Genomic DNA, 17,500 nt, shown 5'->3' on the forward strand with positions numbered 1-17,500 from the left:
TACATATATAATATATATATATATATATATATATATATATATATATATATATATTATATATATATATATATATATTTATATGTATATATGTATATATATATGTATATATATATATATATATATATATATATATATATATATATATATATACATTATATATACATATATATGTTATATATATATATATATATATATATATATATATATATATATATATATATATGTATATATGTATATATATATGTATATATATATATACATTATATATACATATATTATATATATATATATATATATTATATATATATATATATTATATATATTATACATATATTATATATATAATATATATATATAATATATATAATATATATATTATATATATGTGTGTGTGTGTATGTGTGTGTGTAAGGGAAAGGCGAAGAAGTAAAGAGACAGAAATAGCCAAATATATCGCCGATCACCGCCAAGATGCAAATCCCACGCATATTTGCCGTATATATAAGGAAAAGAAACAGACGGCAAGCGCGAAAGAAACGCCCAATCGACGTCAAGAAAAAGGCCCAAATCGGGAAAAGATAAGGGGCTTGAATAAAGAGAGAGACAAAGCAGCATCGCAAACCAGTATCGAATCCCATTTCCAAGGCATTCCGATCCCCTGTCAATTGTCTCGACGGGGAAAACTCACGACCGCCTCGAGCTTATAGGATTCAAACGGTTCAGCGGAGGAGAAGGAGGGAGGAGGAGGAGGAGGAGGAGAAGGAATAGGAGGAAAAAAGGAATATTATGTCGCCGAAAGGTCGTTGCCGTGCTCTACTTTTTCGTTCATTTTCTGTCGCCGAAGGGGATGTTTGCGCCCCCGAACCCATGCAAATGTCAGCGACTTGTCTATTCCATGATTCAGCCGAACGGAGGAACACAGTTTGTTCTCCTTTTGGAAGATATTCGCGCGCCCAGCCTTCACCTCTCCTTGAGGGACGGCGCGGGGCAAAAATAGTTCGTTTTTTCCTCAACTTCGCTTTTTTTCCTTTTTTATCGGTCTGTGATATTTGTTGGCGCTGGGCATCGGGTCAGGCTGGCCCCAAAGAGCAAAGGGAGCCACGTGTTTGAACATTTTGTTAAGAGTCGAAAGTTTAGTTGTTCGAATCGCGCACAAAAGAAGGTGTTGGCGCCTTGGCAGCAGACTGTTTACCTCATGCCTTATCGAATATATTTTTTCCCTTTTTTTTCTTTTCTTTGAGGGGCATTTAAATATAGAAAGGACAGTATCCTTGCCGTAATCAAATGACACGATTCGGTCCGCCTTGGTAAATTAAACGTTCCTCGCGCCCACGCTTTGTCCCATCCTAGAAATCCTGTTTGCAACATATGTATTATTGTGTAAATTCACTTGGGTCATCTTTTTATGACTAAGCGATAAGTGAAAAAAAAAAATTATATTTTCCGGGAACACATTTTTCTGGATTGATATTGTTTCTCGATTTACATCGTCCATGATTTATTTCATGTGTGATCTCCAATTTTTTTATGAGTCTGATCGCTCTATCAAAAAGCGTTCAGTAGTCGCACAGACAGACACTGGAAATTATTAGACTTTGGAATCCAATATGCTTCCTCGTAATCTTTCATATATATATGAATCTATACATATATATATATATATATATATATATATATATATATATATATATATATATATATATATATATATATATATATGTGTGTGTGTGTGTGTGTGTGTGTGTGTGTGTGTGTGTGTGTGTGTGTGTGTGTGTGTGTGTGTGTGTGTGTGTGTCTGTTTGTGTTTGTGTGTCTGTTTGTGTTTGTGTGTCTGTTTGTGTGTGTGTGTCTGTTTGTGTGTGTCTGTTTGTGTGTGTATGTTTGTGTTTGTGTGTCTATTTGTGTGTGTGTGTGTGTGTGTGTGTGTGTCTGTTTGTGTGTGTGTGTGTCTGTTTGTGTGTGTGTGTGTGTGTGTGTGTGTGTGTGTGTGTGTGTGTGTGTGTGTGTGTGTGTGTGTGTGTGTGTGTGTGTGTGTGTGTGTGTGTGTGTGTGTGTGTGTGTCTACATTATCTTGCAACAGTTCTGTAGGATGTATCCCGTAGCAGCGTGATATATAGTACCTCTGACATATACGAGCATGTTTTCTCAGAACTTCAGCTGTGCCTACTTTCAAGTCTTTCGCAACGCCTCTAACTTTTTCTATCGTATATTATCCCCCAAGTCTACGACCAAGGGGACAATCTCCCAACTTTTTCACCCAACTACCTATTTCTCTCTCCCGTTCACCTTTGCCTCGCACGGGAATAGTTTGCCCTTTCCCTTCCCTTGGCTTCCCTTTCCCTATTGGCAGGAACAAGCAGTGAACCGTGTATGCGTTGCCTTCGCTTCGTATGTCGTGAACCCTTTCCTTGTCCACGAAAATTCCTATCACAATGGCGCGTCCCCGAGGAGCTGTATCGCCGAGGTTACACTCCCTTTCTTGTACCTGCAGGTGGTATTGGCATCCGCGTCGCGCATACCAGGTACCAGACGACGGAATGCTTGGCCGTATGAACTGCCTTGGTGCATGCGATTCCACCCCCCCTCCCTCCCTCCTTAAAGCCCTCCACCCTCCTCCCTCCGTCCTTAAAGCCCTCCACCCCCCTACCTCCCTCCTTTAAACCCTCCACCCCATTCCCTCCCTCCTTAGAGCCCTCCACCTCCCCCGACTCCTCTCTCTCACGTCTCCCCCACTCCCCCAGGACTCCTTTCTCTCACCCCTCCACCCTTCCTTAGCCTTACTTTGCAAACCCGCTCGGTCGCTTGGTCTTCCTGAGGATTCCCACTGGACGCTGTCGGGTCATCATGCTGTTCCGTATCGGCTCGTCATCTGCACGAGTTGGGGGCTGGAGGGGGGGAGAGGGAGGGGAGGGGATGCAGATTGGATTGGGGTAGAGGGGGCAGGAGGGGGTGCAGATTGGATACGGGAGAGGAGGGAGGGGATGCAGATTGGATAGGGGTAAATGGGGCAGGAGGTGCAGATTGGATAGAGGGAGAGGGGGGGAGGGGACGCAAGATTGGATTCGGGAGAGGGGACAGGAGGAGATGCAGAGTGGATAGAGGGAGGAGGGAGAAGGGGGCGAGGAGGAGGGGTTGCAGCAGATTACACGGAGGGGGAGAGGGAGTTAATACACATGTTATCGCGCCGAAGAGACGGATCTCGGCTCCTTCGGTGACGCAAGATGTCCTCTCCCCTTCTCCCTTGTCTCTAGATAACGACCGCTCTTCCTCACGATCTCGCCGGGGCGCTGCGTCGGTCCAGCTCACGTGTCGCAAACTGCCCACAAGAGCCTCGCTTTCGTCCGACAGAAGCGACAGACAGACTTAAAACCGACAGGAGAGACAGACAGACTCAAAACCGACAGAAGCGACAGACTCAAAACCGACAGAAGCGACAGACTCAAAACCGACAGAAGCGACAGACTCAAAACCGACAGAAGCGACAGACTCAAAACCGACAGAAGAGACAGACTCGAAACCGACAGAAGAGACAGACAGACTCAAAACCGACAGAAGCGACAGACTCAAAACCGACAGAAGAGACAGACTCGAAACCGACACAAGCGACAGACAGTCTCAAAACCGACAGAAGAGACAGACTCAAAACCGACACAAGCGACAGACTCAAAGCCGACAGAAGTGACAGACGCGACGGTTTTCGTGATTCATTTCACACGCACCGTTCGAGTCTCGTGGCGTATGCTAGGTACCTCTTCCTTCTTTATTTCTTCTCCTTCTTCTTGTTCACTCGCTTCTTCTCCTTCTTCTTGTTCACTCGCTTCTTCTTCTTCTTGTTCACTCGCTTCTTTTTCTTCTTGTTCACGCTCTTCTTCTTCTTGCTGACCCTGTTTTTTTTCTTTTTCTTCTTTTTCTACCTCTTCCTCCTCCTCTTTCCTCTCTTCTTTGTTTTCTTCGGCATTGTAGTCTTCGTCCTCGACTTCGTTTTCGTCTCCATTTTCTCCTTTTCCTTCTTCCTTGTTTTTTTCTTCCTCTTCTTCCTCCTCCGCCTCCTCTGTCCTCATCTCGTTTCTCATCATCATCATTATCATCGACTTCTTTTAATCGTTCTCCAGTCCCTCCTCCTACTACTATTACTACTAGTCCTTCTCATTCTCCTCCTCCTCTTCCTTCTATTCCTCTTCCTCCTTTTCCTCTTCCTCTTCCTCTTCCTCCTCCCTCCTTCTCCCACTCCTCCTCATCATCATTAACCTCCTCCTCCTCCTTCTTCTTCTTCTTCTTCTTCTTCTTCTTCTTCTTCTTCTTCTTCTTCTTCTTCTTCTTCTTCTTCTTCTTCTTCTTCTTCTTCTTCTTCTTCGTCTCCTCCTCCTCCCTCTCCATCATTTTATCCATCCTCCTTCACCTCTTTCTCCTTCTCCTCTTCCTCCTTCCTCTCTCAATCTCCTCTTTTTTTCCTCCTTCCTCCTCCTCCTGCCTTCTCATTCCTCCTCCTCCTCCTCTTCCTCCTTTCTCCCCCTCTCAATCTCCTCCCCTTCTTCATCTTCCTCTTCCTCCATCTCCTCCCCTTCCTCTTCCTCCTCCTCCACCTCCACCTCCACCTCCTCCACCACCCCCAATCCCTCAGCTTCCTTGCAAGAGAATGACAAGACGTTTTCTTGACGCTAAATTGGTCCTCGCCATTAGTCAGTCCCGCTCATTCCCGTCACTCGTCGCTCTCCGGTTCCTCTTGTGTTCTGTCCCGGCGTCTCGAATCGATCTCGTGAACTCGGACGCGCAGGAAACAAGAATGTTGAAAGGCTTAAGTAAAGATGAGATAAAGGGGTGGAGAGGGGACAGGGGGAGGGAGAAGGAGGAGAGAGGGGAGAGGGAGCGGAGAGAGGGAGAGGGGGAGGGAGAAAAACAAAAGAAAAGAGAGAAAAAAAAGTTGAATTCATTTTTCTTTTAAGATCAGTTGATAATCATCCCTTTCTTTGAGGGAATCACGATGTCAAGAGCGTGCGGCGAGGTTCATGAACACCTCTCAGGAGCGTTACGAAAGCCGACTTCGTAAGGAGAAGAAGAAAGAAAAAAAAGGAAGACGCAGAATGACATCGAGTCTAAGGGGACGTCGAAAATAACCGTGACTCGACAATACACGACATAATAATGACGGAAAAATTCCAAACCCATCTTCTGCCTCGGTAGCTGCGACTCCACTCCTGCAGCAGCAACAAGGGGTTCATTATCCTCCAGCTGTTGCCGAAATTGGGTGCGTTTCGCGGAAGTTGGCCTAATGAACGTACAGGAGGTCCTGGCGTTCATTAAGAGGAGTGAACGCGGAGGGGCCACTGGGCGTTCATTAACAGGGATGAACACAGAGGAGGCCCTGACGTTCACTAGGAGGAGTGAACACGGGGGAGGCCCAAGCGTTCATAAGAGGAGGCGTTCATTAACAGGGAAGAACATAGAGGAGGCCCTGGTGTTCATTAAGAGGAGAGAACGTAGAGGAGTAACGCACATTTAATAGAGAATGAAAACTACTATCAAAAATCATGATTGCGGGAATTTTTTACGCAATGCCTCGGAAATAGAAACCAGTGTACCTTTCTCCTCGGTTTCGTGCCACGTCGCCTCGCATGCATACCCGAGCAGCAGACAGGGCGCGAGAATGACATCATGAGATCACACGAGATCTTCCCAGGCGAGTTTCGTGTTGTTGGGACTTCGTGTTAAAAATGACCTCTAAAAGGAAAGATTCCTCCAGCTCCGCAGGCAAAAGACATGAACAAACCCTCGAGTAAATTTAACATCTAAAGCCTCCTCGACGTTTCCTCTCGCCACCTTTCATATCACACGATCCACACAGCCCATGAAAAAGAAGTAAAATATCCACGTATATCCAAGACGTGAGATTCATACGGTCTTCGGAGCGATAAAGGAAAAGAATGGGGAATTGGATCCAGAATTTCGCCACGCTCCTGAGATTCCGATCCCGAGGCCCAGAGCGGGGACTCCACAGCGCGCAGAGTTCCGTATTTACCAGTTAGTGACTAGAGAGGACTTGAGGCGTCCGGGGATCCAGGGACGTGTTTGCGTAGTGAGGAGGGCCGCTTGCAATGCCGGTCTCCTCAAGCGGCCGCACCGAAGCCGTGTAAGCCGTCTCCATGTTTGATTTATCTCCTTTTTTGATAATTCTGCTTATTTTTTCATCCGGTTATGCTGATCTGCTATTCAAAAATATGCTATCAAATCGATCTGTTACTGAAAAAAAATGCGTCAAAGCCCGTTTTATTCACAACGAAAGAACTGTTGAAAAAAAAACTTTTATTCTAAATACACTTTCTCGAAGTAGCGATAATCGAATAAAAGTGATCTCATGCGAGTCGCGCGGCAGCGACCTCCACCTCCGTTGGCTGGAACGCCACTGGCTCGCATGCAAGAGCGAGTTGTCCTGCTTGATCCACATTCGCCGTGCATCCCGCGTCATCTTTCTCTGTTAGTCATGCTCTTTTATTTCCTTCTGTTTGCTTGCACCACACGCTGTTCATTTCTTCTCTCCCTCCCCAGAGAAAGTCGACACTGCCCTCGCTGCTTTCTTCCCCAAAGTCTATTACCTCTTCTTCAGTTTGCCTTATACGTAGACACTCATTGTTTGCCTTTCTTTTCTCATTTTTTCCTTGCTTTCCTCTCGTGCGAGTCATCCATGCGCGTCCCTACAGCCTAAGGCAACATTGCGCCAACAGAAGCGCTTCGACAAAGACACTGCTGTCGGTGAGGTCATCGTTATTCTCACTCTGACCTGCAGCTTCGGTTCGGTTCGGTGTGAGACCGTCTCGACCAGGTCTAAGCCCGAGAGGAGGCACGTGATTGGCTGCTGGAGTATCCGGGATCTTGCCCAGCGGCTGCTCGGGTTCTCGGCCGCCACCAGCTGAGTTTGAATGTAAAAGTCGTCTCTCATTTGCAATGCAAGTTTACACGACCTGTTTACATAGCGGCGGTCTCATATTGGTCGAAACACAAGATCCGCTTGCGAGGAAGAGGTAAACACGCGTCCGTTCGCGTAGGCCAGACTCACGTTATGCCTTTCACCCGAAAGAACGCCTCACCCTCAGCCTCCCCGGGCCCACTTTCTACTCTGCCACCGAGAGACCTTTTCCACCGAGGACCCCAATATAACCATCACCACTCGAGGCATAACACTCGACCCGCGCCACTGCTAACTCAACCTTGGTCACGCTACCGTTTTTTACCCTTGTTCTATGGATAGACAAGAAATCCTTCAGTTTCTAACCAAGGGTGACGATTCAGAGGACTTTTTTCACCGGACTGAAAGGATAGAAAATTATTTACAGAGCGTCTGAATTTAACCAAACTAAGGTCTAAAAATAAGGCTTCAATGCGGTCTCATAACACTATCCAAACACAGAGCGCTTCCAGGAGACAAAGAAAGAGACATCGGATTCCAGTACCAGTCACACAGCCCTGCATCACTGAAAAAAATACTCTTGAAGAGCTAGTCAGAACACCGCCGTGAATCGGTGTTTGTGGTCTCCTCACTTGACTCAAGCATGACTCACCATACGCATAAAAATAAACGAGCAAAAAGAGGGAGTCACGTAGTCGAGGCCCTAAAGAAGAGCCCGAGCGCCGTGTCACGAGCGAGTGTGGCGACGCTCTGCGAGGCGTGGTGGTGGGCGGAGCTTCTACCTCCCGGGAGTTCCCCGGGATGCGTAGCCGCACACTCGCTAACTGTCTGGGATTTTTTCCATCGTCGCCATTTCACAATTTCTATGGGGCTTTTATGGGGGATAGTAAATAAAAAAATGTGTATGGGAATGCCGGCTGGTTTGGGGAAGTAAAAGGGGTCTACCGATTGGTGCAACTCTCTTTTTCCTCCTTTTTTGTTGAAGCAGGGACTCCCAGCCTTTAGTGAGCATTGTAATTCGCTTATGTGACATCCACTGTACGCTTTCACCTTGTTTAGAGACGATGCAAAGCCTGATTGACAACTTGAGCATCACCTGCCTTGTTTCCCGTTTCCTAATGGGAAAACCGGGGTAGCCTTGTACACAACATCACACACACCCTGGAAACAAGGGTCGTAGCGGGTCACAGCCTGCCAGCCGACCTTTCCATATACATCTGATAAGTTCGTGACAGACAGCCGGTCTCTTGCAAAGGAAGTCTCGTTCGATGTTAAGGCCACAGTTCTTGTGCCTCCACTCCCTATTTCCTTCTCTCTCTCGTCTCTTTCGCAATCTCTTGCTGTATCTCCATAGTACCTCTCTTCTCCTTTCTCTTCTTATTTCTTTTCCTCTGTCTTCATGTAATATCTCCTTCTCTCTTGCCTTGTTTTCCTCTCTCTGCGTCTCGTCAGCTCTTCTTGCATCTCCCTGTATCATCCTTCCTTTGTTCCTCCTCTTCCTTCGTTTATCTTCACGCATCCTCTCCAAGATTTCCCTTCCCGTCCTAAGCTGGTGCTGTATATGTATACAGCGCGCGACAGGGCATGATAGGGACGAGTAAGTGAAGCATGAAGCAACATTTTGTGTGAATAGATGTTAAATATTTGGAGGCTGTGCTGCTCGAGATCCTGGTTTGCTCTCTCACTGGGATCCTGTTCTCCCTCTGTGTGTGTTCTTCGCTTTTTTCAATCGCTCCCTTCGTCGTCCCTGGACAATGCAGGGGTATATCACCTTGGACATGACATTCCTCTTTGGGACTCGAGTCGCTCGTGTCGCAGAGAACGAAGGGGAACCGCCGTAGCTTTCCCTCTATCCGGCCTCTGCCCTTCGGTTCACGTGTGCTGAGCGTGGGCATCTTCGGTCAATCCAGATGCTCTTGTTGCCGGTTCCGAGCGCTGCTGGGAATAAGGGATAGAAGTTATTCGAGACAAAATAGACTCAGTTTGCCCGATCTGCAAAGAATTAGATCCCCAACAAAAAAGATAAAAAGCGAGTATCATTCGCTTCCGTTCAGAGCAAAGGACATTGCTGAACATAATGTAAGAAGACACGTTTTTAACGCGTGATAGAAATAGAAAGACGAAAAAAACTGATCAGCAAACGGCTTCTGAATTGTAAAGTATCTCAAACGTCCTTCTAAGCTTCTTTGAACTTGATGACGTAAAGGGATAAGAACCGCTGCTAGGATCCTGCACACACCTTCTATGCTGAAATATCGTAAATCATGAAATAGATTTTGTTCCATGACGTAACACCGTCCTAGGAGTTTCGACCTCCAGAGTTTTTAAACTTTATTACACAAAACCGCAGGGAGAAGAGAGAGGCCTATGGTCATCTGATTAGCCTTATGCCTAGCGCCTAAATTGCGGCTCCTAAAATCGGCTTTCTTTACGTCGTTGAGGTCCTAATTACTTTATGGTCACGTGTGAAGTGCATCGGCCGCTCTCCCGCCCGGCGCAGGTGCTCGGCAGAATCCGACGGAAAAAATGGAAGGAAAAAGCTTGGCGTCCGCAGTTGTTTCTACAAATTCCAGATCTTGTGCAAGAACGATCTTTGTCAGCCGGGATTCCAGGGAGCGGCTCGATCCGCGCGGGGACTCCCCTGAGCAGACAGGGGCGGGGTCTGGGCCGTAACTACTCCCAACGCACCGCCGCCTCCTTCACAAGACAGCCATCCTCCGCCAAGGACGAAAGACTCTGCCGTTGAGCGCTGGACACTCGCCCCTCACTTGGTCTGGAAGCCTCGGAGGGCACGCAAGCAGCTGCGGCGGAGTTCCAGAACCGAGTCTTAGCGAGCCAGGACGGAATTACGCTACACAAGGATTACTGTGATAACTCGGATCCTGGATTATTTATGGTGATCGGAGGACTCGCTCAGCTATTTATCGGTAATTAGTAGCTAAGTGTTTGTGTGTGGAAACTGTTGTCATTTGCACGGCAATAGTGCTGTTTGAAATAGAGCGAGCAGAGTGACAAGTGGATGATATAGTGTTTGTGTGGTGAATATGGTGTTACCACGATTGTGATCGGTAAGGCTTCTCCAAAAGCCCGATTAAAAGTCTGATACACAATAGCACCCTAACACGAACTTTATTGGATATACTATGTCGTCAATTAGCATCCCTATCCGGCTAGTCCTCAACAGTATTAGGTGAGTTGTAAGTACATTCTTCATTGTTTACTCTTGCTCAGGGCTCTAGTAAACTCACAGACTAATTGAGAAATCGAAAACCCGTCCAGTAGCCTCGGGCGTTCTTGTGTCCGGCGTTATTTTTATGCGAAGTAGCTAGGTCGTAAACAAGAGTATTTGATGCGAATTAGACAAATAAAACATTACTACTTATGTCGAAAATGTATGCGAAATGAGGAAGGGAATTCATGCGCTCGAAGGTTCACGCCGACCACGTGACTTGTGTTTACATACGCCAGCTGATACGTTAGGGTAGTTACCTTTTCTTTCCTCGTCGTCGGGAATTCTATTATTTCAAAAATTATCTTAAATTCCGCGTCTCTTTAGAAAATAAATAATTGGTGAAACCTACCGACAAAGCAGGCAATAAAGATTTAACTGTAAATAAATATCGTGACTTGTATATCTTCTGTCTTGTGGTGGACGAACAACTTTTTCCCGCGTAAACCCTGATCAAGTCTCCAGACAGTTTCGCATGAGCACGGACCTACCGCGCACTCGCCCAATCCATACGAGAAACGGAAACCATCGAATCACCTTCAGAAAATTATCAGCGCCGAAGACCCAGGCTTATAGGCCACGGACTCGCGCTGTCTTCGGACTTCCACGTCACGGAAGAGAGATCAGACATGCATCTCCGAGCGAGGCACATCCGCTCCCGTAACGTCAAATTGCGTTCCACATCCGGCTCCGCGCTGGCCGGGCTCGTTGCGTGTCTGACCTTTTGCTGGTGGTCAGCTTCCCTGACTCCTTCACCTCCCCTCCCTCCCTCCCCCCTCTCCTCCACCGCCCTCTTCTCTTCCTTCTTCTCAGTCCTACCACTTTTTGTTTTTATTTCTCCTCCTCTTTCTTCTTCGCAATAATTGTCTATGTTCCCGATTCCTTTTCTTCTTCCTCATATTTAAAGGGGAGGGAGGGAGGACCTTCCAGGCGACCGGTGGGGGGGTGGGGGGGAGAACGAAGGATGCCAAGGGGAGAAAGAAGTAAGGGAGAAGGCCATGTTTACGCTCCACCGTGACTTATTATCCAGTCTGAATTTTGTACAGTTCGCGCGTCTTCTACATCTAATTCTTCTACGTGTGATTGACGACGCTTGATTTCATTTTTTTTAATCTTTATTGAGTTGGTAACTATTTTTCAAAAACTTGTGGGTTATTTTGATCTCGGATTCTTAGTCGACGTGGGTGGACGAGGACCATGGTAATATGACTCTTGTTTGAGCTACTCGCAGTGCAATTAAGTTTTTTTTTCTTTTTCTCTCTTCTTTTTTTCTTATAAAGCGATGCCGAAAAACTGACTCGGGGAAGTTCCCGACTCAAATTGATCAGGTTTGGCGATGTACTGTTGCCATCACGAGATCGTTTTTTCCCTCGCTCTTGCTCTTGGAGTTGAAACCGGCAGTACCACTTGCCCGAAGTAGTAAAGTAAATAATAATCGCATCTTAGTAAATTCGATACTTATACGATTTTTTTCACGTTTGTACAAAAGTCAAATAAACAAATAGGTGACAATGGCAGCCAGCCAGCACTATGGTCGACGGTATGGTTGCAGCCCTTCAAGTTTTTGTCAAGACAGGGTGTGGTAGCTGGCAAGTGACAGCTGGCAACCAACAATAACTGTTCCATATACTGCTTATTTTGGCCAACTCGCACAGTAATAGTGAGCCTTAACGCCCTTCAAGACGAAACTGGCCAGAGGATGACAGTAACTAAGAAATCTCAAGACGGAGGAGGAACGATATCGCCCTCGAGAATCAGTAACAACCCGGAGTCTCTCTTTGGAACCTCTCTCTCTCTCTCTCTCTCTCTCTCTCTCTCTCTCTCTCTCTCTCTCTCTCTCTCTCTCTCTCTCTCTCTCTCTCTCTCTCTCTCTCTCTCTCTCTCTCGGGCGTCCTGTTTACCAAAATTTCGCTCGGTTCTTGGGCGCCCCTCGCTGGCCGCCGCACGATTCACTTTGGAACAGGACTCGCCGCGGCTGAAGTAAAGGTCAAATTTAGGCTCGGGGTGACGCATTTTTTTATAGGCCCTCGCTGCAGCTCTGGCTTCTCAATTTTTTTTCCCTCTCGTTTCTCTTTGAGGAAACGGGGTGTCGAGAAGGTCACGTGATCCGCAACAACACCGGAGAGGAGAATTTTGAGGAAATTTGGGGATTTATTGCGTTTCGTTCTCGTCTTCCATCCCTTCCACCACTCTGCTCGCCGGTCGTGGCATTCTTGAACCAGTTTCTCGTATGCCTTTTTGTTTACCTCTCTTCTCTCCTCTCCTCTCTCTCTCTCTCTCTCTCTCTCTCTCTCTCTCTCTCTCTCCCTCCCTCTCTCTCTCTCTCTCTCTCTCTCTCTCTCTCTCTCTCTCTATCAATATAATTATCTCTATTTCTCTACCTATCTCTGTTTTCTGTTTATCTATTTATTACTGTAAATATATATTGCATACACAAAGTAAAAAAAAAAATCCGGATTACCATTTTATGAAAATAAAGCAAAGGTATCTCATTGTCGTGCAATTGTCGGCTTCTTAGGGAACGAGCCTTAGTCCATCCACCCATCCACTCACACATCCATCCATTAATTCATCCATTCATCCACCTATCCATCCATTTACTCACCCATTCATACATTCACCCATCCACATACATCTATACACTCATCCACCTATCCATCCATTCATCCACCCATACATCTATTCACTCATCCACCTATCCATCCATTCATCCACTCAAACATCCTTTCATCCACCTACCCATACATCCATTCACTCATCCACCTATCCACTCATCCACCTATCCACTCATCCACCTATCCATCCACCCCCAAACAGCCTCAAGAACCAACGCCTTCCTGCCTGTTCTCCCCCATTATATTTCTCCCTCCTACACCTCCAGGACTCGGCCCTGAGAACGCCCCCGACACTGACTCATCACATATACATTACGTTAATGGAGGCGTCGCGTACTCACCGCTAATATGACCTTCATGCGCGCTACATTGAATTTTCTAATATATTTTTTTCCTTCGCCTCGTAGCTGAATGGCAACGGAGGGCAGCGGTGGCCCTGCGGTATCGCGGAATGAAATAGTTTTACTTTTTTTTTCTTTTTTTCTTTTTTTTTCTCTCTTCGGTAGAGCGGCTTTCTGTGTGGCGGAAGGCGTGGGGGAGAACCTGTCAAGTAGATGTATGTAAGGGGTATTATCGGCCCTAACATTCTCCCTGCCGTGATAAGGGATAGACTACCATGCGAAGGAGAGGGACTTGCGAGTGGTCTTTGCAATCGGTCTCTGTCGGCCAGCGTGATAGTACGAATCGAATACTCTATATTCCCAGCTCTCGATAGCGCTGACATTTGTAGAGTCCGGGGTTGGAGTCTCGCAGTCCGGGGTTGGATGGGGGAGTAGAGCCACAGAAATAAAAAAAAAGAAAAAGTTTTTTTTTATATCTGTCTCTGTTCGACCTTGTTATCCTGCTGCCGCTGCCGCCTAGCTGACAAGGGCGAGATGCCAGCTGCAATTAGTCACCTGGTATAACCTTGGTTTAAATGTGACCCCACAGTGACGCGTGCTCTCCTTATGTCGGGCATGGCGAGAGGTGTTTAACATTGCGAAAGATTGTATGAAGAGTGGAGTACGAGTGGAGTGTGTCTGAGGAGAAGGCGGCAGTGTTCGGACAACCGCTGGCTGGTAATTGTTTTATTGTGTGCGTAGAAACATGCGGTTCACTCACCTTTAACCTTAAAACCCAGGTATTTGTGGACTGCATCTATTTAAAGCTTTGCCCAGACACGGTACAGTCTGTTATACCATTTCCTACATGTCGCAAACTTTATTTCATATATATATATATATATATATATATATATATATATATATATATATATATGAATTGTCTTATACATATTAATGCCTATTCTTGTATGAGTACAATTATGTCACAGGAACTATAGGTACTGAAGATTATGAAGCATTAGCGCATTTTAAGAGAAAAATATAAACAAAAACACCAAATGAAAAAAATAAAGATAAGAAATATAAAAAAATCAAAACCAGTTTACAGTCACATAAACGAATTAGATGTCGTTGAAAGGTCAAGCTGTGAGAGGCCTATCGAAAGCCACTCGCCGCCGGCCTAACAGAGAGAGATGGAGAGATAGAGAGGGAGATGAAAGAGGGAAGGGAAAAATAAAGAGAGAGAGAGAGGGAGGGATAGAGAAACAAAGAAAGAGAGATGACGAAATAGGGAGAGAGAGGAAGAAAGAGAGATGACGAAATAGGGAGACAGAGAGAGAGAGAGACGGGGGGGGAGGAGGTGCTACTTTCTGGAGCCCGCAGAATGTGGCCGTGACATTTAGGCGAGAGGGAAATAATTATTATACAGTTTCGAGGACTTGCCGCTACACGACAGGTTACTGGGTTTTTGAGTCCGTCCATAAATAGCAGGCAGTTGATCTTTTGTCGTGGGTGGCTGCTAATGCTATCTGAACAAGCTCGTCTGGGGAGTGTTCCAGAATGCCAGGCGATTGCAAGACCTCTCATATGAACGTGAAACTAGTTCTTGCCTGCCTCTTTTAGCTATTCTTACGTGCAACTGGCACTCACTGAATTATAAATTATATCTTTTGTGGTTTGAACATGGTGTTCACTTAGTACCCAGTTATTTCCTCGATCTATTCATTAAAAACACTTTATTGCAAAGTTATAAACAATCCACTACCTCTATTTTGCTCTATTGTGCTCTACACTATAACGTAACAGTATTATGTAACTTAAAAGTTCTTTTTAGTTAGAACAGAGACATTTAAATAGGTCTCGATCCACAAGATAAAGAGTGGGTGTGACCTTCATCTTTTTTCTTCTTTTTCTTGTAGTTTACCTCAACTCACCTAATTTCACTTCCTTCTGAGAAAATGAATACGTTGCCGCCATTTTTTTCATGAGGTGTCAAACGTTCTCATTAATTGTCACTCTTGGTCGCCATTTCTTGATATCTCTTAATCGAGAGGAATGTTGTGTGATAGACTGAATCGTGATAAGAACTTGTATCATAGTATAATCCTGTCAGACGAGATAAGATAATCGTCCACTTTTGAATATATATTATTTTATTATTATCGTAGTGATAATGATGACGATAATGATAATAGTATTAACGATAATCATATTAATGATAATAATAAGAATGTGTTATAATAATTGCATATATTATTTTTTACTATTATTATTCCTACTATTTGTATTATTATCATTAATTATCACCACTATCCCTGTCAATGCCGCTCCGAAGACCGCCCCCAGCCAGCCCCAGCGAAAGGCCGCCCTAACCCCCTTTTTCTCCCCCCGCAGTGAGAGCGAGGCGAGTGGCAGCGCCCTTGTGACGCCGATCCAGCACCGTCGCCGAGTATCCCACGGACTCCCCTCCCAGCACCCGCACCGTCGGAGGAAGGTGAGCGCGCCGCCGGAGTTGCTGCAGCATCTCGGAAGTGCCATAACGCACGTGGCCGCCGCACACGCCATCACAGGCAGCGCGAATCCCGACCACGCGGACAGACCTCATCCTGAGTTCATCCTGAGCTTCGCCCCCGGACAGACGCATTGTAAGTGGCCCCAATTGGTTTTGTGCAGTTTCTCTTTGGAATTAAAATTATCATTGTTATCATTATGATTGCTATTATTATCTACTCCTATTATTATCATTTCTAATATCAGTATTATTATTATTGCTGTTGCTTTCATTATCATTAGAGAATACTTCGGAATATATCGGGGAGATGAATCTTTTTCTCCGGGCCTCTCTCATACTGGCTTCTCCCCACAGTGCCCGAGGGCTTGTATAGCGGCTCGGACTCCGGAGTACAGTCCGAGTATTCGTCCTGGGCCGCCCCTGTGTCTGGCGTCATCGGAAGAGACGTCTCCACGCCAGAGGTGATTCGCAATTCAGCCTCTGACTCGATTGACGACCTCGCCGAACGCCGCCAAACGAACGAAAACCAGGAGCAGGAAATTAATAAATATTATCAGTCGGACTCTGATTGCGAGGTGAGGGACGCGAGGGTGATGTCAGTGCGTCATGAATAATAAGTCAGTAGAATTGACGATATATGACAGGTGTTTTGGCCTTCATTCATAACCATGTTCTTTGTTTACCCACAGAGTATCGACGACCTGCAATCTCCACAGGCCACTCGGAAGTCTGTTGGAGGAAGTGGCATGAACAACCCCGGGTTCGTGCATACAGAGCCCACGACTTTGGTGCTCCCCGTGGGCTCTCCTCCCCCCCTGAGTCGCGCTGGGACAGACCCCAGCATGGCTTCCACCGCCTCCTCGACCGTCGGGATGGTGGCCCCGTCAAGGCAGCGAAGGAACAGCATGGTGTTGCAACTGAACCTGCAGGGCGCCTTGCCACCCACCATGACCCTCCCAACGGCACCCCCGACCACCGCTGGGACGCGCTCCGTATCCATGGTGTCCCTCAACCAGAACCAGCCCGTGACCACCCACCTGTACCCCAACCTCCATTCTGACACGCAGTCCATCTACAGCGAAGTCAACTACAGTGTGAATCACGGCTACGCCAACCCGCCCATCGGCTCCCAGGCTCCAGCGGCGGGCGTGAGCTACAAAGTGCCCGAGCAACACCAGGCACACAGCAGCGGTACTCCTTCGGGTCACATAGACGCGGTACCCCAGCCTGAACACCATGACACCGAAGAGCCCCAGCCCACAGAACCAGAGAAAAAGTCCGAATGGTTCACCCACACGCTGAGCGAAAACTTGAGCGTCATCTACGCCGTCTTCTTGGTCATGCTCGGCGTCGTGATCTACCTGGCCGACACGTTCAGCGGCCACGACTCCGCCATGGCAGAAGGCTTCAACGTGTTCCTCATTGTGGCCCAACTACTTTGGCTTTTCTACGTTCATGTGGATGTCCGTCGCTATGTCAACCAAATCTCTCGGGCTCTAGAAGAAGCGAAAGCGAAACAGACGGACAAAAGCGAGCAGGTGCAGCTGGAGCCAACTGGCGACGGCCAATACCAGCTGCGCATCAACCTGCCGGAACCGAGGAAAACCATTCCTCAGCACTATGGTTTCACGTCTGGAAGACACGGTGGCTCTCTCTACCTGAAGATCGGGGCTACAGGTAAATACAAAATATTTCTGTAATTTATTAGCTTGATATTATGATGATTTTGATCAATGGTAATCGCATGCACCATGTCGGCATAAAACTTACAATTATGTTCTCTCCAACAGTTTTCTGCTTTGGTTACCTGATCCACACCGGCCTGAACCTTGGCCAGAAGATCTTGTACCTCACTGAAGAAGACCCCGCCTTCGACGATTGCACCTGTACTACTGACGTTGTAATGTCTGTGCTACAACC

General features: G+C 46.5%; 1 protein-coding gene across 9 annotated transcripts in view; it reads left to right on the forward strand.

The window, feature by feature from the left end:
• LOC113830095 (proton channel OtopLc) overlaps positions 1-17,500 on the forward strand; it is a 172,040-nt gene that overhangs the window by 152,141 nt on the left and 2,399 nt on the right. For 8 of the 9 annotated variants that reach the window (XM_070136551.1, XM_070136552.1, XM_070136553.1 and 5 more), the window contains 4 exons: positions 15,463-15,713; positions 15,935-16,155; positions 16,270-17,257; positions 17,371-17,500. The exon at positions 17,371-17,500 is cut by the window's right edge and continues 46 nt beyond it. In XM_070136551.1, coding sequence (XP_069992652.1) covers positions 15,463-15,713; positions 15,935-16,155; positions 16,270-17,257; positions 17,371-17,500 — 1,590 coding nt within the window. Of the gene's footprint in view, positions 1-9,838; positions 10,092-15,462; positions 15,714-15,934; positions 16,156-16,269; positions 17,258-17,370 lie in introns of those variants that run through there. The other variant, XM_027383284.2, reaches the window with a different exon arrangement.

The sequence above is a fragment of the Penaeus vannamei genome, chromosome 22, assembly GCF_042767895.1.
Source record: "Penaeus vannamei isolate JL-2024 chromosome 22, ASM4276789v1, whole genome shotgun sequence".
Taxonomy (NCBI): Eukaryota; Metazoa; Arthropoda; class Malacostraca; order Decapoda; family Penaeidae; genus Penaeus; species Penaeus vannamei.